The following is a 22,901-nucleotide window of genomic DNA, read 5'->3' as shown; positions in this document are numbered from 1 at the left end:
ATGAGGAAAGGCTGAGAGAGCTTGGCCTGTTTAGCCTGGAGAAGAGAAGGCTGAGAGGAGATCTTATCAATGTGTACAAGTATGTGAAGGGAGGGTGTCAAGAGGATGGAGCCAGACTCTTTTCAGTGGTGCCCAGCGACAGGACAAGAGGCAACGGGCACAAACTGAAACACAGAAAGTTCCATCTGAACATGAGGAAAAACTTCTTCGCTGCGAGGGTGACAGAGCACTGGCACAGGTTTCCCAGAGAGGTTGTGGAGTCTCCTTCTCTGGAGATATTCAAAACCCGCCTGGACGCGATCCTGTGCAATGTGCTCTAGGTGACCCTGCTTGAGCAGGGGGGTTGGACTAGATGATCTCCAGAGGTCCCTTCCAACCTCAACCATTCTGTGATTCTGTGAAGAGGGTGAGGATGATGACAATTCTGTCTAGGTCTGTCTTCCAGCAGCTCTCGAGCTTCCTCTCCCTCTGAAGGTAGAGCCATAGTTAAATAACTGTAGATCAGCAAGTTGCCAGAGCCAGATACCTAGGAAATTATTAGTTCTCTTAAGTGCAACCTCTGAACATTGTTTTTTTTTTTTAAATAGACAGCAAATCACTTTAGTGGTGCTATCCCAGAAAATTCAGGTGGAGACATAATTTTTTTACCTAGATATTGGTAAAGGTGTTAGTCAAGTGATGATGTTTCAAGGAATTGGTTTAGTTTACATTGTTGAAATGCTAGCAGTCTTGACTATAGAGGCATGAACTTGCTGCTGTAATGGAAGCATTTTAAAGGCCAAGCCTAAATACTAACAATAGTTTATAAAAAGAAACTGGTTGTTTGGCTACACAAATTGACAGTACAGTTGTTGTAGCATTCACTAATGTRTTAATTACTAGAAGACAGGATACTATTAACACATCTTGTATTCTTTGTATTAAGTACAGACATTTTAAGAAAAGATTCCCCATTGCAGAAGTGCAATTATCTGTTCTTTCTTAATGCCTGTTTACAAGACATTTTTCTATGCAATGAGTTTTATTCCCTGGTATGCCTTTTTGTGACACCCTGGCCCCGTAATATTAAATCATATGTTTCAGTTCTGCATTAAGTATTTTCTACAGCAGCGCACTAACAGCGCTAAGAATTATTTTTATAGAAACAAGAAATATTTTAAGATGTAAACCAGTAATACAGTCAGAATAGCTATTACTAGTTTTAAAGGATTGTGAGAGCTAATGCTGAATTGTTTTTAAACTATTAATTAAAAGGAACAAATACTGTCTTACAAGGGATCTAAAACAACAGTGTCTATTATAATATCATTTAAGGGATTGTAGAAAGACAGCAATAAACTTATGTTTTATACCAGCTTTTACTGTGGCATTTTCTTATTTTCCTGAATAAATCTAGTTTGTAAAGTAAAAGCAGTTCCTTGGCAGGTAACATGAATAATAATGTTATGCTGCAGTCATAAGTGATACAGTCAGTTACTTCATATTTCAGATAAGAATAAGTCAGATAATTGTTTTCTTTGTGTGTTTGCATAGCTCTTTACTAAAATATGGCCTGATAATATGGTTGTACTTAAGGCCACGCAGATATTTCCTTTAGAAAGCAGTATTATCTCCTATAATCACTTTTTAGCGWTCTCCTCAGTGAAGATAATAGGGTTGTTTTTTTCCTACATTTCACAAACTTTTTCCTATCTGAGGTGCCTCATTTGAACTGGTTTTAAAATTTGGGCTCTGAATAAGCTATTTCATGTGCTCTGAGCTTTGATAGAGAGTAATTGAAAATGAATTTTAGAAAACATAAAAATAGAATTTAGATAATGGTAAATAAAGATGCTTGGCTTTGTAGGCTAGGAGCATACACAGACTGTATACTGTCAATATATTTCACCTAAACACAAATTTTGTTTCAGGAGCAGAAGAATATACACCTAACAATTGTAACACGGTCTGTAAATGCAGAAAGTTAGTGTTTCTTGTGCCTGTATAGGGTCAGCAGAGTTTAAGTTGTGTTGGTGTGTGCCGTACCTCTTTTATTTTACTGCTTTTATTTATTTATTACACACACACACACACACCCCCGCAACTGCCAGTCAGTAATGTACTGGGAGCACCGTGCCATTACGCAGTGGAACTGGGATCCCGTGCGCTAGCTGGGGCCCCATCTGCCCCGCTTCTGTCTGCCCCGYGGGCTGCTTCTGGTGCGTGCGTTCCTTGGGAACTCCCACAGAAAGTCAGCTGTCTGATTACTTTGCATTTCCTAGTTTTTACAGGTTTAAATTTGCATTGCCTCAAAGGAGCTTGAATTATGCATGCCATAAAGGTAGATAGTTGGGCACCTGTCAAACGGGAGGGAGGAACGTGGGACTGAGTGCTGCCTCCATCCCTCGTCTGCCCTGGGCCTGCCGCAGTGCAGCATCTCCCCGTCTCCTGCGCTCCAGGCTCTCGGTCCCTTCCTCACTGTCCATTCGGCCTATCCCCTCCCATCAGCCCTGAGCCCTGCTCATCCCTTCTTCCAGCAAGCCCCTTTTGAGCTTTATGGGGTGTTGATAGATTAGATGGATTAAGATTTTAATTAATATTAGCTGAGTGAAAGTGAAATTTAATAGTCACAACCTGTTCTCTAGGATAGCTTTCCAGTATTCACAAGTTGGCAGGGTTTTTTTTCTTCTGACTGTGTAGGGGCAGCATAAGCTGTAAGCCTATAAACATTTAGGTGTGCTTCTATGCAGACCTGTAACTACATTTCATGTCATCTTCAGTTGAACTTCCAAAATGAATAGAAGCTGGCATGCACTAATTGGGACAGAAGGATTGAGACTGTTAAGTCACAACCAGACCCAAGGATTTGATTTTTACGGTCAGCATCAGAAGGTTGCAGGTTCCATCGACTTTTAAGAAGCAGCACTTAACAGAATCCTGGAAAATTCCTGGTTCTGATACCTAAATGGGAATTTCCTACTGCCATGCAGTTCACAAAAAATGCACTGAATCTCAAGGCTAATTGAGTATATTTGCGGATTTTAGAGGATATGCAGTCAGTCCTTACCAGAAGGGGTTTCCCCATCATTAATTAAAGCTGCCCTGGCTTTCAGTGGTGATCATTTAGCTGCCCCCTTCAAGGCGTCCCTCTCCCCTTGTGGACTGGTTTTGAGGAGGCTTCCCCTTCTTACTTAAACAGTTAAGTCCTAGGAGGAACTTGGTAGGAGATACAGAACAAATTATGTTTTAAACTTGTGTTAGATTAGTTTATATTTGCAAACAGAGGATTGTTAAATATGAGGAGGGAGGAATATGGGTTCCAAATTGCCCTGAGATTTTGGTTAGTGCTGGTCATAATGAATCCACTTCTCTACATACATGATGACTCCTGTGCGATCATTTCTGTTATGTGCAGGCCTCACCGCACAGCTGATGAGTTGAGAGAGGAGAACCTTTTCAGTGTCATTTGTTTTTTTGGTTTTTTGTTGTTGTTTTTTTTTCAATCTGACTGGATTTTTATCATCCAGTGAGAGAACAGGATTAAATTACATGTGCTAGGAACTAGGAAGTGGGAAGGAGAGAACTCAACTGTGTTCTGAAGTGCAAGTAATTTTTTATTGCATATTAGTCAGTGAGATATTAGTCTTTTTTAACTTATATTCATACACTTAGGCCTGCACCTTCTAGGCTGGTTTTAATTATGTGCCAAAACTGTAAGCCAATTCACTTTAATATCAAGATTAAGCTTTCTTGGTGGGATTTGAGACATAGTAGGGATTTTGTTGTGCTCATTTTCATGCTAAATCTAAAGGTATTAGGYTGATAACATTTCATTGCTTTTTCTTCCAAATACAGGTAGAAGCTCCATTCATACCAAAGTGCAGAGGCCCTGGAGATACCAGCAACTTTGATGACTATGAAGAAGAAGATATTCGTGTGTCTCTAACAGAAAAATGTGCAAAAGAATTTGCTGATTTTTAGTAGGAGTAAGAGGACAAGATGACATCAGGGCTCACATTGGGATCTTTGCACTCTGTTAACAGATGAGGTGGAGCTGAGACCATCATATGTCAAAACAGTTACCTAGTTACTTCATTCCACAAAGCTGACTGAGGTCTTTATTGCCATCTTCCATGTGTGCGGTTTGCACCAACCCTTCTAACTAGGCACAATTAAGCAAGCACTGGTTGTGCAGTAACACAGAATACTAGACCACTTTCCTACTTAACTTTGGTTTCTGTTGTTCCTTTGTTTCTGTGTATTGTTCATTTTCCCCCTTTTAAAATGAAGTAGTTTTTTACCCAAGAATGCTCCATTTTATTTTGAATAATGTATTATTTGTGTGAGTGAAATGGAAGGTGTTGCGGCTAGTGTGATTTAGACTGAAGTGAAAGATAAATGTTGCTTCTAGTCTGTGCCAGCCAATACTTCTTGTCTGTCTTGTGTCTGATGCTACAATTTATAATAATTTTTTTAGTAGCTCAGACTAAATCTAGCCAACATTTTTAGCGTTTTTGAAGGTAGTATTTATCGCCATATAAATGTCTGCTAAATTAACTTTAAAACATTTCTTCCTGGAGACTGACCAAAATTCAGTAGAATCAATTGGTTGGCTTAAGTAGGGGGCAGTTGCTAGACCCCGTGCCTTGGTTTTCTACATCCCTGCAGTTTTTGTCACTGCCTCCTTCCTTTGTATTCCCTACCTAGGCAGTAGGTAAATTACCGTAGCCAGACTGTACCAGGGAAAGCTTACAGTCTCATGAGAGGGAGTAATTCCACCTGGTCTGGACTTTGGACCATGTTTAACCAAGTCAACTTACCAGCATTTCAGTTGGCAGATATTAAATGGCTTTTTTAACAACAAGAACCCTAAACTCTTAAAGGAAGTTTTGGTCAGTATTGTAGAGAATTATTCATTTTGATTCACCTTTTTTTTTTTTTTTTTTTTTAATGCCAATGTTGGGGCTCCCAAAGTATTCCTTGTTTCAAGCCTTTTTTGATTTAAAAAAAGGCATCTGTTTCAAAAAATTAAAAATCAAAATGCGCTCTGCCATTAGCTATGAAAAAACAAAAGGTTTAGCAAATGCAAACTCATGTTATGGATGCATTGCTGGATGAACACGGTTATTTTTCATTAGCTGTTAAGAATAAAAGAGGTTATTGCCAAGTTTTTATTCTGGTATACTATATTAGTAAACCGAGGATGGAGTACTGCTACAATCAYTTTCTGTTTAATTACAGCACTTCATTCACAAAGAAAAGAGACAAAGTTTAAAAACTGCCACAGCTGGGTTTATTTTAGTTGCATTGTGTCTTCATTTCTAAGCTACTTTCTTTCAATCAAACGGAACGTATGGTCACACAGATATAAGTATTTGGGCTTAATTATGTTTTTTATACTCTCACCAACTGACTTAAAAGATATTGCTACCATGTGCTAGCTTTGGGCACTTTTACACATTTATTTCAATGTTAATAATCAGTGGCTCAGCACTTTTTGGGGGGTTGCTTTTAAACTTACTCATAGTAGTTTTATTCGTACACTTGATTCTGGCTATCTCAGTGACCTATCTTAAAACAGCACATTTAAACAGTTTAAACTAGACTCATATTTTATGATCAATTTACATGCATACAAGAATGAATTGTTTTTAATAAAACTGAGCTATATTGATACATAGCCACTGTATTTGTTTGAATGTCAGTGAAAATAAACCACTGACATTACTTCCTTTTAATCTGTATGACACTCCTTTAAGAAAAGCCTTTGTAGACATTTTACAGAACAGTATGAAGTGTAACATCCAACATTCTGTATGTTTAGGTTGTTGAGCATTTTTGCACAACGTCATTAGGAGGCTGACACTGAATGCAGTCTTTGTCCACCCATATTTACATATGTGCAAGAAAAGTATAAGATACTTTGCTGTAGCAAATTTTATGTAACAAAGATATATCGTCACATTAATAAATTTAAAGAAATCCTTTGTATGAAAATGTTAAAATCTTTTGTATTTCATTTAGACCAAGGACATGCTGTTGTATGCTAGCTGTATGCGATAAATTCTACAGTAACTTTGTTGTCGTTTATGAACTTTAAAAGATTTTAATAAATGCTGGAGATCACAATTTGATTCTGTTATGATTTTAATTTTCAATCATTACATTTATAATAAGGTTCAGAGATTTTCTGTTTTGTAAAATACTGTAATCATTCATCTTGTGTGTACAATAAGACAAAAGTCTAGGAAATTGGTTCTGACATGTCTGTCTGATATCCAGATTAAATTCTACGTGGGCATAAGTGGAAAAGTCATCTTAATTCCATGATATTATGCTATTTTTTTAATTTTATGAAAATCCTGTTAGAAAGTAAAATACTTTTCCAATATGGCATAATAGACTTCAGTATGGAAATGAGATTCTATTTTGGAAAAGGAGGGGAAGTGTGCAGTTTCCAAGGCATTAGTGAGTACATTTGACAATGTGAGTATTATTCAACCCTCTCATTTAAACACAGTCATAAAAATATAACTACAGAATATTATGTTACCTGTATTTAATTTCAAAAATCCTTTTCACAATATGGAAAATTGTATATCTATGACAGTAGAGGCTTGTTAATTTTACACATTTGAGGAATTCAGTGTTGAACTATATGGTATATTTTAATTGTACTCTAGTTGTATGTAACTTTCATTTCCAACATAAAGGATTGTATCTCATTAAGTAAATTGCTTTTTTTATTATCTTGTCAGTTGCATTAAAACCCTTATTTTTAAATCCTTTAAAGTATTTTACTAATTTTTGCAAATAATTAGATGTTTTTAAGTGCTGCAATAGTGTGCAATATAGTAAACATTTATATACAGAAGTGCAAATTAAATTATGTACAACACTGCATGAAATATTGTGCTGCTTCTTTGTGAATCAGAATGTTGTATGATAATTCATTGCATTCCACCATACACTGCAAATAGAGTTTGAAAGCAAGATGAMAAGGTTATGAAATATATACTGCACATAATAGTTGGGACCCATTAAGCTTCACACTAACTAGGGTGTTTGGAGAACGTGGTGTGGATTAAAGGCACTGTGAGAAGTCTGTGAGTTGGACTTAGACAATCAAGTGAAAGTAAGATGATCGTTATCTGCAATATCATTTGTCTTCATATTTTCGCATTCAGACTTATTGCTTTTTATTAAAGATGACTGCCTGTTTTTAAATTGTCTGCAGATCCCTGCTGTACAAAATTTGTGCTGTGTCTCATTGTGCTGTGAAACAACTGATAGAAGTAAAGACTGTTAATGGTCTTGGCATTGTCTGTCTTGAGGCTTTTTCTGCCAGTGTTGCTCGGAGAGGCTCTGATATCTGCTGTCTGTAATGCAGCTCCTTTTCCTGCCGTGCGATCAGAGCTTCAGCCTCTTTGCTTATGCTGTTGTACGCCTACTGACTGTGGTTTTGTGTTTTACTTGGTTTCATAGTATAAATGCTATATTACATTTTAAAGACTTTTGTACTTTTTCTAAAGATGATCTAAGCAACTGCAAAACAATTTTCTTCACCTTTGACCACAATTCCCGTGCAAACACAGCATGTCAAGCAGCAGATTTGAAGCTGTCATTCAAATCTGTTGTTCTTACAACTTGCCACACTTACAGAGGAGAAACTGGTAAAATGATGATTCCGTTCTCAAACTGGGACGTGTATAGCTGATCTGGATGTTTGACCAAAGGAAAAAAAAAAAAAATCAGTTGCCAGCATTACTATACAAGGTAGTGTGGGTCTTGCACAACATTCTAAAAAATGTTTTGATTTGACAGCTTGAGGAATCAACTGATTTAAGGTCTCTGACATAAGGGGTAAAACGTAAGGATCTTATGTCAGGCTGGGCAATGATCACTTCCAGTAGGAGGGTTAGCAGTTCCACAAGGATATTTAAATGCCTGTAGATAGTAAATATTTCTTTTCATATATGAGAGTTAAGTAAAATTTTTTTGTTTGTTTGTTTTAATGAGGACAAGATAACTGCCTTAGGATAAGATATGATTTCTGAAGATAGCTTCCCTTTCCAACTTTAGAGGTTGAGAGTGAATGAATAAAGGGCTGAATTAAACCTGAGGGCTATTAATATTTCTACCCTTTGCTGGGGGGGGGTCTTTTTCTTTCTGGACTCCAAAAAGGCATGTCTGCTGGAAAGAATCTTGCATATCTTCAAAGTGCAATATATCCTTATGATTCACTGCTCCAAAAAGCTCCTACTTAAGTGGCCTTAACAGGAACTTAAGGATGCCAGGAAATCATTTGGATGAGTTCCCATTACATTATTTCTAAGCTAGTAACATTTGCTTTAAAAACCTTACAATCTGGATGTCCCGTTCCCTCCATCAGAGGGTCAAATACAAATTATTTGCAAAAATGTATTTCTAAAAATTGTGTTTAMTTGGCTCTTTGCTTGAAATTTTAAAGGCAACATATTTGTGATGTCCATTTGCATTAGCTCATGGTTAGTGAAGCATGTAAGAAAAACCCAGTGACAAACTTGCACATTCCTTATTAGTGTTCAGCTGTAAGATTCAGATTTTGATAGATAACGGTACCTAGATACTAGCAATCCAGTATCTAATTTCAAATTCTGTTTTTTGTGTTGAGAAGCAGCCTGAGAATGAGGTATCTTTGTCTAAGGATAAAACAGAGAAAACACTGTCTAACACGGACATGGTTGCAGCACAAAAGCTCTCTTTAGGATGTAACGTCGTTCTGTTTGGAAGATGTCTGAGCGGCCAGCGATCTGTTCCCAAACATGAACGGCCATAGTGACTGGTGTTCTCCTTTGCTGGGAGATAAAGGTCAGGCGCTTTTCTTCCTTTGCCTTTGCTTCCAAGATCCTGTGGAAGATTCAACAGGACACAATCTCAGGTACGTTTACTCCAATGGAGCAAAATCTTAATGCTCGGGTTTGTAGTACAGTAAGACTTTCTATGACTGTGCCCAGTCAGTTTTTAAAATTTCAAGAAGAATCCTGTTGATTATAGCAACAAAGAGAAAACTGGAATGATGGAAAAGCTTGATGTATTCCCTTTCCTCACCCCCCCCCCCCAATATTTGATGCAGGAGTTAAAGAAGTATTGCTGCATCAGCATAAGTCAGCAGGTCATTTAAAGCTCGTTCCAATTGATATATGTAACAAAAGGCTGTTGATTGAAAAGTCAGCAGTTCAGCTGCGAGAGCATGCTGGATACTTTCACAGACTTGAGTGTCTGCAATAGGTTACTTTAAATCAAGAATTTTTACGTAAAAGTGAGGTTGAGGGCTGGTATTTATTTTTGCTAGACTTGTTTCCAGTGAGGCCATTTAGCTTTGCCAAGTCATATACTTTTTCATTTAATGGAAATCATTCCCACTTGATGCTACATGTAGAGAAATATTTAGATGAAAGAGAAGCAGCAGGTTTTCAAGTAAGCAGAGAGAGGGATACCTCTGATTTCTCCATGCTTTCTTCAAGACCCTTCTGCCTATGGCAGTGTGGTGGCTGTCAAGATGTTGGTGACAAGAAATTAATTAAAGTAAAAAAACAACAATTTACCTTACTCAAAATTTGGGCTTAGATAGTATCCTTTACAATATTGATGGATTCAGAGACAGAGGTATTTCCACCTCCTTGTAACTTGTCAGAAACACACAAAGCCTACTGTAAAATCTACTTGTGGAAGCCTGGTTTGAATCGTGTCCTTGATTTTAGATATCTTTTGTGTATACAAAAAGCACCTGAGAGCCTGGATCTTCCTGCTTCCTCAGAAAAAGTTAACTTTATATCCAAAACTAGAGGCTTTTTCAGTTGCTTTCTTTGCTCTAAGATCTTAAATAGTGAAAAAGGGTGAAATGAAAACATTTGTATTATGTAAATGTCTTGTAAATAGAGAATACTTTAAATGGCTTACAAAGTAACTGCATCCTATTGTGTTTGTATCCTTTCTAAATATGCTGATAAACCTTTGTGGGAAGGAATCTGGTATAACTTAAATGGATTCAATAGTCCTACTCCTCTCGACTTCCCTCTTTAGAAAGACACTATCACGATTTTGTTTGTGCTTTTCACTTGCCTTGTATCACTCAAAAAATTTATTCCTTGCTTTTCTTTACCTCTGCTCTCTAGTTTGGTTACCATTAACCTTTTGAAATTCTTCTGCCACCAAGATAATTTAATTAAAAAAAAATCCAACATCTTTTCTTTTATATTTAGCAGCATATCAATACTTTGGTCTGCATAGCTGTATTACAAGAACTATTTTCTATTGCATTTTCCTTGTTGTGTATCTATATTGACACTTGGGATGTGTATATAGTTATGTAGGTAATTGTCAGTTCAACAAAATGAATGCTTGATTAGAAAATCCTTTCAATTTCTTTCTTCTTTATAGCTTCTACCTGATGTGTTGTGTAAAGCAGCGATTTAAGAGTCAGGACTCTAATGATGGGAACATTTTGTTGCTTTACTTAGCCAAGGTGTTACCTATCTCACAGGCACATTAATTGATGTTATTAAGCATGTTAAAATTGTCAGTTCATAGGAGTTAGTTGTGCAATATGTGACAGTGTAATCAATATGCAGTCATTTCTCAAATGTAAAATATCCCTTTTTTTATCTGCCACCATAAAAAGTTTAGCATGTGTGTCCCCAGTAAATATGTTCCCTTTGTTCCCTGTCTCTTGCAGGATGTATCAAGAAGTATATGTTCGGCAGGGTTCCTTTCTGGTGGGTAAAAACTACGGGATATGCTGAACAGGTCACCTTAATAAAATTATTATGTTGTATCAGAAACTGATGGAAGAATCAGTATAAGATCTACATGATACGAGGGGGACGTGTATAATATAAGAATATAATTTGTTAATGTTAGCACATTAGCTCACATCAGGAGTGCACTTCTGAGGTAAATCTCGCAGTCATTCCCGGTTACTGTGGCATGGTCTTGGAGTTTATGAACTGGATTTCTTTTGGATGAAGTTAAACTGGAAGTTGTGCTCCAGAAGGGCATCTAACGTTCTTCAATTGCTACTGGACAATCAGTCCATTGGGTCAGACTAGGGCTAGCACAAAATAAATACCCTGAAACATGTAGTGTGTGTGGATGTTGGGTAAGTGATACTGTTTTGCTTTATAATTCCACTCCTATTAGGCTGTACTGCTTGCTAATGGAGACGTAGCCGCAGAGGCCATAGCTCTGCTTGCCCATTTGCCCTGGCAAGTTTAAAAAAAAAAGAGAGAGAGAGAGAGAGAGAGAGAGAGAAAAGCAGTGACACTCTCTTGTATTTAATGGGAACATAACCCAAATATATTTTGCTGGTTTTTATCCTGGTAACTGAGGAAACAAAATCCTATCATGCTGTCTTTGGTATATTTGACGTACCCACCACAAATGCAATTTACACAAGGTATAAATGTTTTTCCTGCTTCCAAGACTAGGATGGCTCTGTGGAAAGGTTTCTCACAGTCTTTAATGCCTTAGAACACTTTAGTGGTGTGTTGCAGAGCACTGTAACATCCCAGGTAAATCTAGCCAGAAAATGCTTGGTGCATTTGAGACTGCTGCACGCCGGACTCTGCAGTCCGGCACAGGTGAGGTGCTTGGGGAGGCAGCTATAGATGGCAGAGTGGTGAATATGTCAGGGGGTACCAGAAACTGTGGGGAGGTCTGCTAACTCCATAGGCAAGGCCGTGTTCAGTGCCAGGGCTTCCAGAACGAGCACCGTCCCAAGGCTGCAGCAGAAGGGTCCAAGAGCTTTGGCAAGCGGCATTAACAAAATCATTGGATCACAGACACCAGGTTCCAGGACACCTCAATCTGCTTCTGACTGACAGGGGCTAATGTCTGGCTGAGATCATCTGCTTTGGCTCGCTTCTTACCAGAAAACTATCCGTATGTGAGAAATATGACTACAGACAGTCATAATGCTGAGCTATCAGCTCCAGTACAAAGTGGCTTTTACAGGGAATGATACTGCTCAAGGATCTTAAACCACCTCTTGAATGAGGTCAAATCTCCACTGTGAAGTGAAACCTTTACCCAAGAATTTCCAAGGATATTTAACCAACTGGGGAAAACTGACATAATCTTATACAGTGAAGCTCAAGTGAAATGCTCAACCTTTTCAGTCCTTTGTACCTGCCCCTTTTCACAGGTTTCCATGTTCTCCAAGGTGGGGTGACAAGAAACTATTCAAATTCCAAGCTGGAATATCCTGGCCCATGGCCCTCCTGTGGAGATCCATAGAAATTGTCTGGGCAAATAATGCCAGCACTTCAGGGAACTCTATCTTAAACATGAGCAAATGTGAACTGGGGAGAAACAGCATTCACCTCCAGGGCCACCTGATCCAAAGTGTCATTACAGTATTTATTTACCTCCATCAAGCCAGAGGTGAGGCACAATTCTCAGATGTTTCTTGGCCACCAGCACTGAAGAAATGGCCACACATAGAGAACTTACTTCACTGCCAACCTCTCAGAAGAAGATGACTGAGCACAGCAAGCCAACCAAACAAATGTATCACCAAGTGGCATGGTATTGTCAAGAAAAACTTGACAGAAACCAGCCACGAGCTCTATTTGCAAAGTGTGTTAGAAACAGGTAAGAGATGGCAGGGCAAGGTAAAGTCTGTATGAAGGTATATCTAATTTTCCCTTTGAACTTAGAGCCTGAAATTATCCAAATATTGCATGCGCAGTGTCAAGGCTTCAGCAAGCACCAGGATTGCTGTCTTTAAGCAGGCACAGGACCTTGCTGTTCCTAGTTGCAAGAGCCTGTCTGATATCACAAAATACATCTGTGAGAGGGAACTGTTACTGGATTAACCAAGTTTGAATAACTGGAGCTTTCTTCAAATGCACCTAGCGATTACATGAAACCCATCTTCACACAATATGACAGGAAAAATCTATTCTAGTAACAGAGTGTGGCTCAACCCTTCTTTATGTGACTGTTCACTATATTGTGATGGGGAGGAACACTATAATTTTATTTGTGTCACTTTCAGTCCTTACAGCCCAAAGGAGAGTTGCTTCATTGAATTTACAGTGAAGATCGTGAAGGCCTATTTACAGACAATGGACATCTCAAGCAAGACGTCACTCATTTACAGTACCATGTGAACCATTTCAGACCAGATGGAATATGTACAATCAGATGCCTTCACCTTCCTACTCTGGTAATTCCATCACTGCATGTACCTCCCTAACTTTTTGGATCAACAAAAGTAAACTTGCAGTTGCTGTCACAAGATGTAGGAATTTGTTGAACTTAAATGAACAAGTCAGTTTGGTTTTTCTGATTATGTGCTCTCACACATTGGTCACGGAAATGCATTTCCTTCTTGAGGTTGTATGGGTTTTGATTCACCATACAGGCTTCTCTGCAGAAACATCTGCTCTGTGCCTACAAGTGGTTTAGGACATAACACAGTGCCTTGGCTCCAGCAGGATATTTGCATTGGGTCCCTGATGGATCTCTAAGTCTCTATTCCTGCAGCAGATGCTCTTACAATGCCAGTTTATACTTTTTCCTATTATGGCCCATGTGAGGAGGGGATATTTGGTAAAGTTACACAGTCACTGAATCTCTAAAACTATCACTTCTCTCAAAAAGTTATTCAGTGTGTCAGAATTGGGAGATGAGCAGTAATATGACTTTCGTACGCTATTAGAGGAGTGACAATTCACGTATGTTCACCCCTTGCTATCAACAGAATAATGGGTTTATGGAGACTGCAGTGAAGATCCCAAGTCTGAGTCCTTAAGGAGCTGGGAAGGTCTCTCAGGCCTTTACCAGACAGTATGCGTTTCCATCAGGTCAGATTGCAGACAGCAAAACCATGCAGATAGTTTTTATTTAAACAAATGAAAATGTCACACAGGAAGAAATTTGAGAGAAAAGGAAGTAATTTGCTTCTGTAAGAGGAGACTGTATGGAAGTGAACAGCTAAAATGTGCTGTGAGGTAATGGATGGGGTGCTTTGGGGAGCAGAGAGTATGAATGTAGAAATTGAAATCTGGACAATGTCAGTTTTTATGTGTATATATATATACACATATGCATGTATTATAGCACATATATAGTATAATATATACCATATATATTATATATTATATACATATAGTATATCTCTATATAATAGTATATACATACAGTATATACTCTATATAGTATTTTTGTATATATATCTAAGGAAAGCCCCTCATTTCCTTCCTTATTTATTGTGTTGTAACTATTCTGAGCAAATGAAATCTTAAGTTTAAGATGCTGCTTTTAGCAGGAAGCAATCAAGTGTTACTAGTTAATTATTCATATGAGAAATGTAAAAGAGGCAAGGCATGTTATATCATCATTTAGTAACTAAGGGCTGGAATTCTCTTCTCTGTGCATAGCACATGGTTTTGAACTCTTTGGGAAAATTTTATTTGCATCAAGCAGTCTACCCACTGTCCTGCCTGAGGCTTTGGTAGAGGGCAATTCCAGACCAATTTCTATACGTTTCAAACTTTGAGCACTGTCTCCTGTGTCTTATGTTTCTGGTCTGGGATTTTTTGAAGCTGTCATGATGCTAACTCTGTTAGCAGGAGCAGAGAGATACCCCATATGGCTAAATCCACCCATATCTTCTTCATTTGGGAAAGGTATTTCATAGCATGGCTGTGTCAGGTGCAAAGTACATTACCTGCTAAGAGAATTGCAGAGAATACTGGGAAAAAATAACTCCTAATGGTATCATAAATTAGTTGGTCTCTTGTTTTTTGKTTTKTTTTGTTTTGTTTTAAACCACACAAGGAAACGTCGTTTGAAATATCAAAACGAATGTCTTTGTGCTCTTTTTACATCAAACAAGTGTTTGGTGGCTCTTCTTGAGCAAGTACTGCTACCCAAATTAATGTTTTGGGGCTTTGGTAGTATCGTGATCAGGAGTAGTCAGCATGGCTTCACCAAGGGGAAATCATGCCTAACCAATCTGATAGCCTTCTATGATGGAATGACTGGCTGGGTAGATGAGGGGAGAGCAGTGGATGTTGTCTACCTAGACTTCAGCAAGGCTTTTGACACTGTCTCCCATAGCATCCTCATAGACAAGCTCAGCAAGTGTGGGTTAGATGAGTGGACAGTGAGGTGGATTGAGAACTGGCTGAATGGCAGAGCTCAGAGAGTTGTGATCAGTGGCACAGAGTCTAGTTGGAGGCCTGTAGCTAGCGGTGTCCCCCAGGGGTCAGTACTGGCTCCAGTCTTGTTCAACTTCTTCATCAATGACCTGGATGAAGGCACAGAGTGCACCCTCAGCAAGTTTGCTGACGATACAAAACTGGGAGGAGTGGCGGATACACCAGAGGGCTGTGCTGCCATTCAAAGAGACTTGGACAGGCTGGAGAGGTGGGCAGAGAGGAACCTCATGAAGTTCAACAAAGACAAGTGCAGGGTCCTGCACCTGGGGAGGAATAACCCCMRKCACCAGTACAGGTTGGGGGCTGACCTGCTGGAAAGCAGCTCTGCCGAGAAGGACCTGGGAGTGCTGGTGGACACCAAGTTAAGCATGAGGCAGCAATGTGCCCTTGTGGCCAAGAAGGCCAATGGTATCCTGGGSTGCATCAGGAAGAGTGTTGCCAGCAGGTCGAGGGAGGTGATCCTCCCCCTCTMCTCAGCCCTGCTGAGGCCACATCTGGAGTACTGCGTCCAGTTCTGGGCTCCCCAGTACAAGAGGGATGTGGCACTACTGGAGCAAGTCCAGCGAAGGGCYACAAMGATGATTAGGGGACTGGAGCATCTCTCTTATGAGGAAAGGCTGAGAGAGCTTGGCCTGTTTAGCTTGGAGAAGAGAAGGCTGAGAGGAGATCTTATCAATGTGTACAAGTATGTGAAGGGAGGGTGTCGAGAGGATGGGACCAGACTCTTTTCAGTGGTGCCCAGCGACAGGACACGAGGCAATGGGCACAAACTGAAACACAGACACTTCCATCTTAACATGAGGAAAAACTTTTTCACTGTGAGGGTGACAGAGCACTGGAACAGGTTTCCCAGAGAGGTGGTGGAGTCTCCTTCTCTGGAGATATTCAAAACCCGCCTGGACGCGATCCTGTGCAATGTGCTCTAGGTGACCCTGCTTGAGCAGGGGGGTTGGACTAGATGATCTCCAGAGGTCCCTTCCAACCTCAGTGATTCTGTGATTCTGTGATTATGTCCAAAGTTATTAAACTGGTCTTACTTCTGCCACTGCTTATTAACCAACAGAATTCAACTCTGATTTTTCTTGAAATTTTTTGTTATGCTCCGAATTACTTCAAAAACCTGTAAGCTAAAATAAATCATGGTTCCAGCTTACCCTGGTCTCTCTGTAACAAAATGCTGTAATTGCATTCGTTTGCCAGTAGGTGGCATATTTGCATGGTGTGGATCCGTATACATAGAAATGTCAGCTGCAGTACTGTATTAGTAGCTTTTGCCTTTAAATACTTTTATAATTAATTGTTAGTTAATTCTTGTAGTAGTTCTTTTTTACTGTTTTTGTATCAGTTTTTAATACCACTACAAAAGAAGTGCTTGACACTAATTTGAACAAAAGCAATTTTTCATATTATGTACAGAAGTTGCATTAAAAAAATCCCTGACTGATAAATCCTGTTTTAATTAGAGGCTAGGATCAGTTTTCTTCTATTTTAATAACACACAATCTCACTTCTGTATTACGTGTACTTGAAATTTCAGAAAACCAGTGTGTTTAACCAAAGACTTGTTGTGAAAAACTCATTCAAAAGTGCCTCTAAGCTGGATTATTAAATAGATAGTATTTATAATTGAGAGAATATATATGTTCTAGAGAGTTGGATGCTGATCAAATTTAGGTGCATCTCTACTTGGCTATATAACTATAGCAATAGTGTTTACAGGCAAAAATCGTTGTCCAATATTTTTCTGAATGATGTGACCACCAGAGCAATTGTAAAGAAGGTAAAATGTTGCAGTAAATATGTTATTGAGAGCATCTCTGATCAAAGCCATATCAACCAATTTACAGCTGAGCATTTTCCATTTTTGATTTTCTTTTCCACATTAGTACAGGACAAATTATATTTTTTAGAAGGTCAGATCATTTATAAACTTAATGCATAACTTTTGAATGTCATGTCTGCTCATGTTCACGTCTGAACATGTGTTTGGTTTTGGCTTTGTTTTATATCAAAGGTCAGAAGAGAGGGGAAACAAGGTTGTCTTCTAAGGTGTAACTGGAACACTTACCCAGCTGTGAGAATGGTTCATTTCTTGAAGTCAAGGTGCTACTTTTTGCAATCACTGTCTGCCAARCCACACATGCATACTTTGATCTTTCACATTTCCACATAAAGTGTAGGGTTGTCATGTTTTCTTTTGGTTTCCTCACAGTCCAGTGCCTATGGAGCTGGGTGAGAGCAGAGAGAGAATCCATAGATGCCCCTGACTGCAGTGTCTCAGAATTGCAGAAAATACCCTTCTACGTTACTTTCTGTGGGCTGAGGAGCAGCATCCTCTCTGGCTGATCAGTAGGATAAACACATTATTCTGGTCTTCCACACTCGGTATCAGCTCTGGCTATCTCAGGTTATATCAACACTATAATCTGTTAAGATGATGCCAGGGGGTACCAGGACACGCTTTACAAATCTTGGAAATCAGGATGTTTCTGAAGCAGGCTAATGCTGCCTGCAGTGTACTGGACATTTGGTGAAAAAACTTAATCACCCTAGAAACTCACTGAATGATCCACCTGAATATCTCTGAAATATGATCACTTTACCTGTTCACCCCCATATATGGCAATAGTTAACAAAGCTGCACATCTTTTAAGGGCTTGCTTCTGTCCAAGTGTTGTGTAAAGCTCTGTGCATACTCAGAATATTTCTTTAGAAGAAAACCATAAAGGCACTGACCGGTTCAGATGGACTTCTGATACCAGGATGAGCCTCAGTGCCTCTTTTCCTTGCTGGGTCTATACAAGGTCCTGAATCTTACTGACTTTGACTTCTAAGTCAAAGCGTCTTGATGGGAAAGTGATACAAGAGTGTTCCAATACAGCTTTTAAGGGAAAATCTACAACACCTCAGAAAGCCTGTATTGGGATCCAGGAGAAACTTTAGCGAGCATGTATGGAGAAGACCCTTAATGAATGTCTCCATGTTGAAAACAAGGGAGAGCTGAACCCAAATGGTCGGGAACATTTTGCTGCTGAAAGGTGGCTACTGAGGAAGCTAAATGTTTGTCCTACCTATGGCAAAAAATAGTGTATAAATTAGGATTTTTAGAAATGGGACCTCTGTCTATCATGAATTATTTTGGGTTGTCCCTACAGAAAGTATTTTCCAGCTTGTGAATCAAGTGCCCGTGGTAGGTGTTCTCAATCTGAGTGGGGTCTCTTCTACTTTGTGGAAAGGCGCTCTGTGAGTACCGTGCAGACTTGTAGGTATATGCACTTTGACCGGGTATTTTAGTGGCCCAGTTCTGAGGTACAGTGTCCAGGGAAGTAAAAGCTCATATGGGAGGCTGGCCAGATATCTGAAGTAAATTTTGCAGCCAGGACTGTCTTGTTATTGAGATGATGGCAGCCTTGCCACTGTAAACATTATCTTGAGAATGAGAAGGATGAACAGAATGATGAACTGACTGAGACCTCTGTAGCGGAAAACTGTCTGGCAGGAGTCTTATGTTTCTGCTTCCCTTGCAGCAAAAGGACCTGCAACTTGCACCATCAGTACTAGTCACCAAGTGAGTCACTGGGTCTCCTTGATTTCAGAATTAGGCTTTTATGTTTTTTCAGTGATTATTCATTACTGATTATGGTGTTGCTACTCAAAAAGCCACCAAAGCATTGTTGATAGCCAGGAGGAGCCAGTAAGATCAGTCTGGGTTGGGATCATTGCTCCTAGAACACAAAACTTACCTGCAAAGTGAAGAAAATCTAGCACCAATATGTTGACGGAGTGTTTAAAATATAGCTGAAATTTCTGATTGTTTTTTATTGACTGTTCCTCTTCCTGCCTATCACTAGTTTTCTGTTTTTGTGTGTACAAGCATGTTGTGCTTTTTCATTTGCTTCATTTTATACAGTCAAACTGCTACCTTTCAGATTTCCCACAAATTTAACAGCTATTTCACTGGGTTATCTCTGAGCTATATTTATATAAAAGATTTTTTATTAAACTGTATTCTGTCTTACACTGTTGGTCTTTCATATGAATATTTTTAAAAGCTTCTTGCTACATTATCACTAGCTAGGCAAATAAGTGGCAGTTCTTACTGGTAGTATGAGCAGAATGAATTGTACAATGTACGAATTGTACAATTACAATTTTTTTTGAAATATAAGCTTAAAATAACCAGTTTAAATCTGGATAGTAGCTTTATTAAATATGGGACAAATTACCATAATAACAACGAGCAGAGCAAAATAACTAGGGCAGGAAATTCTAAGTGAAGTGGATATAATTCAAGTGCAAGGGAGATTTGCTTAAGCAGTTCAGTTTTGGAAACCACAGGAAACTAGAGCAGAAACCCATCGCTGACCTTGCATTGTAGTAAGTTTCTGTATACATTCATTTTTAGCCTGGTGTGAAGAGGGTGCAATTCTGGTCATCTTATTGGAGATTCATACGTTTACAAAAAGATTCAATAATGCTTATTGTGTGAAAAGGATCTTAGCATACTAAAGACAGGCATTTGGAGAATGTGTTCATAAAGTGTGATGATGGAGTTAAAAAGCTGTAACTCAGTGAAGGGACAAGCCTTTTATAATGCTGTATCACACACAACAGCCAGAGGGAGCACAGTTTCCTACAGACAAGTCAGCTGTAAATCCCCCAAGGTGTAACCAGTGGAAGCGTGAGACCTTTATTAGAAAGCAACCAAAAGCCAGTACACCTTGTCCGTCTCTAAGAATGCTCCAGTTCAACACAGTGACAAAAACAGTACAAAAGAGGAAAAGCAGACTATGCAACTTAACATATAATAGTCTAATTCAACCTCCCCCTACCCATTATTTTTCTTTTACAATTTAAAGAACCTGTAAAAAGGAGGTTCTTACTGATGCTTGCTCAACTTTGTTTCCATTGACATTCATGCAATGTGAATAAAAACAATCAACAAGTTCTGAGGGACTCTCCATCAAGCCAAAACCGAGGGGCTTTGCCCTCCTGTCAGTTACTGTCTTGTCAGTCAATCCGAGCAGTGCTCCTTCCCGCCAGCCTTGCAGCAAGCAGAGCTGTGTTGCTGATTCGGCACTGTGCACCTGCAGAGCTCTTAACCCATGCACTGATCCTAAAGGCCAGAGCTTTTGCAAAACTTTCTGCACCCCTATGGGATATTCTTTTATTTATTTTTTTTACTTTGGAAGAGTCTACCCAATTCACTGCATGGAATATAAATTGAGTCTGACTGGCCCTTGTGCTCTGACTTAGTACTTAAACATACACCTAATTATGTGCCTTAGAAATGAATGTTAGGTTGGTACGAGTCACTCCACTATATTCTTGCACAGGTTTTTTGCCTACCTTCCCTCCATACCTGCTTTACACCATTGCTAGCTTTGGCCTTTTGGCTAAGCTTTATGCAGAACTTCAGAGCAATGTCACAGTGCTCGGCCATGCAGAAAACCCTGGCAGGTTAGAAGGGGACTGTGAAGAAGATGCAGCACAGCTTTCAGGTGATCTTCCTTGCCAACAGAGGAATCGGAGCGATAAGCTTTGTTGCTGGATTCAGTCACAGGACTGGAGTATYTCGCTGGGAACTCCCTCTATGAAAGCCCAGGGAGGGAAGGGAGAGCAGGACAAACGGTATTAAGCTGTCGATGCTGCAGATCAAGGTAAGTGGCAAAATTCCTTTCAAATGAACTGGAAAGAAAGTAGGAACTGGAGCTGAAAAAGCCCTGTCCCTAACTGAGAAAGGAGAGTTTACTGGGAGTGGAGAAAGGTGTTGGAAAGGCATGAATCAGGGTCAGTAACAGGGATTTCTCCTCTTTCTGGGTGTTCAGCAGTTGGCAGTGACTGTGGAAGAGAAAGACCCTGAGGTACTTACTGATCTTAGAATGATTAAATGCTGCCAGTGCAATATGGATGTGATAAAAGACCAGTACAAGGGCAGTCTGGACCCAAGGGGTATTTAGAGCAGAGAGAGAGGGAAGGCACATGGTACTTGTGAGACCCTAGGGTGCAGCTCCAAACGTCTGCTCCTGAAAGGTGAATTTACAGGAAAGAGGAATGGGGAATGAGCTCAGGGAGTGGAGAGCTTATATTATGAAGAGAATGCAAAAGGGCTAAGATCATTCAAATAACTCAGTCTATAAAAGCATGTAAATACTAGACARAAACAGAGAGGAAACAATTATTACAATATTACTACAAGAACAAATAGGTATAAACGGTCTTTGTACTTTCCAGCTGTAAATTAGAAGTTCCTGACCACCAACAAAGGAGACTTGATTTGGCCTTTGACTGGAGAAGTGGGGTGAGAATTCTTATAGACTCAAAACTGGCGCTAGATACGGATGCAACAGCAATTGTGTGACAAGTCTGCCTGTGATGGCAGGAGATCAGACTCCATAGCCTGGAAGGTCCCTTTTTAGTCCTGTATTCATAGGAAGGAAATAATGCAAAAAAGCTTTTTTTTAGGCTAGTGTTATTAAAATCTTGGAAATAGCTATAAATTAATTAAGCTTGGGTGGCAAACTGTCATCATGAACCTGTGTCAGTGTCAAGCTCCAATCAACACCTGTGATGGCAATTACTTGAAAAGATATAACCCTTTCCCCCCTCCCCAAACCCCTGAATCACAAGTGATTTCTTCAGTGCCCAGTGTCTCTGCCCCCCTACAGTGCTGCACTTGAAGAGGTGCTGGGGATTTTTGTCTTCTAAGGATGCTCGGGTGAAATCTTTCAGCCTTCTTCGGCTACCCCTCCTCAGGCGTGAACCGGATCACCAGCCTGGCCGCCAGGACCCACAAAGCGAACCGGCGCCAGCAGCCAAAATGTCTCCCTGGACCAGACGCCTCAGCACAACCCCGCGCTCCCAGAGCCAAAGCACCCCCAGCGTTTACTCCACGCTCCTGTGTTTCAGTGAGCAGCAGCGATTAGCTCTTTTTAAAAGTCCCGTTGGAGGCTGTTCACAACCAGCGCCCTTGAAATCAGGCCGAGCTGGCCTGGGCGCAGGCCTGAGGGGCGCTGCCCGGGAGGTGCGGCGAGCCCAGCCCGCCCCTGGACTACAGCTCCCAGCAGGCCCCGCGGCTGCCAGGCCGGCTGCCATTGGCGGAGGGAGGCGGCCCGGGCGGGGCCGCGCGCGGGCGGTGGCGCCCCGCCCCCTGCGGCCGGCCGTTACCTCCGCCTCCCGCCCAGTGCGGCGCCGCGTAGACGCGTGCCCTGCCCTCTGCCGCGTCCTCAGCCGCCGTCGCCCGCCATGTGCAGAGCTAGGACTCGCTTTTGCCTCCAGTTCATTCGTTGCTGACAAAAAATATAATATATTTTCATAAATGAATATAATCCATTCTACTATGTAAGGCTCGTTTCTTTATGCAGAGGAGCTTACTCAGACAGGAAAACGAAATCACAGAGCAAAAGTCCTATATTGTGCTGTCACTTGACTTTCCCTGTAAACATATTTATCCATGTTTTTACCCAGGACACAGGAAGAAGAAAGGTGTTTGGCTTTATCTTGCTCCCAAGAGTTGAATTCCGGTGTCTTGCTGTTCAGCTAGCAGGATGCTACGCTTCCCTTTGCCACTTGTGCAGTGTGTTTCATCTTCAAATATTCAGGGGCAAAGAAAGCTTTTCAGTAGAAAATTGGCATTTTCTGATACCCAGAAAACCATCCATTAGTGTCCAGAATCTGCACTGATTTCTGTGTGTTTCATCTTGTGTAATAGAA

At 40.1% G+C, this 22,901-nt stretch overlaps 1 protein-coding gene across 1 annotated transcript in view; it reads left to right on the top strand.

Moving 5' to 3' along the window:
• The window catches only part of PRKACB (protein kinase cAMP-activated catalytic subunit beta), a 45,605-nt gene extending 38,834 nt beyond the window's left edge, over positions 1-6,771 (top strand). The window contains exon 10 of the mRNA XM_026057570.1: positions 3,835-6,771. Coding sequence (XP_025913355.1) covers positions 3,835-3,960 — 126 coding nt within the window. The 3' untranslated portion in view covers positions 3,961-6,771. The remainder of the gene's footprint in view (positions 1-3,834) is intronic.
• The last annotated feature ends 16,130 nt before the right edge of the window (positions 6,772-22,901 follow it).

The sequence above is a fragment of the Apteryx rowi genome, unplaced genomic scaffold, assembly GCF_003343035.1.
Source record: "Apteryx rowi isolate R43461 unplaced genomic scaffold, aptRow1 scaffold_14, whole genome shotgun sequence".
NCBI classification, from domain to species: domain Eukaryota; kingdom Metazoa; phylum Chordata; class Aves; order Apterygiformes; family Apterygidae; genus Apteryx; species Apteryx rowi.
This window is presented reverse-complemented; position numbering and strand designations above follow the sequence as displayed.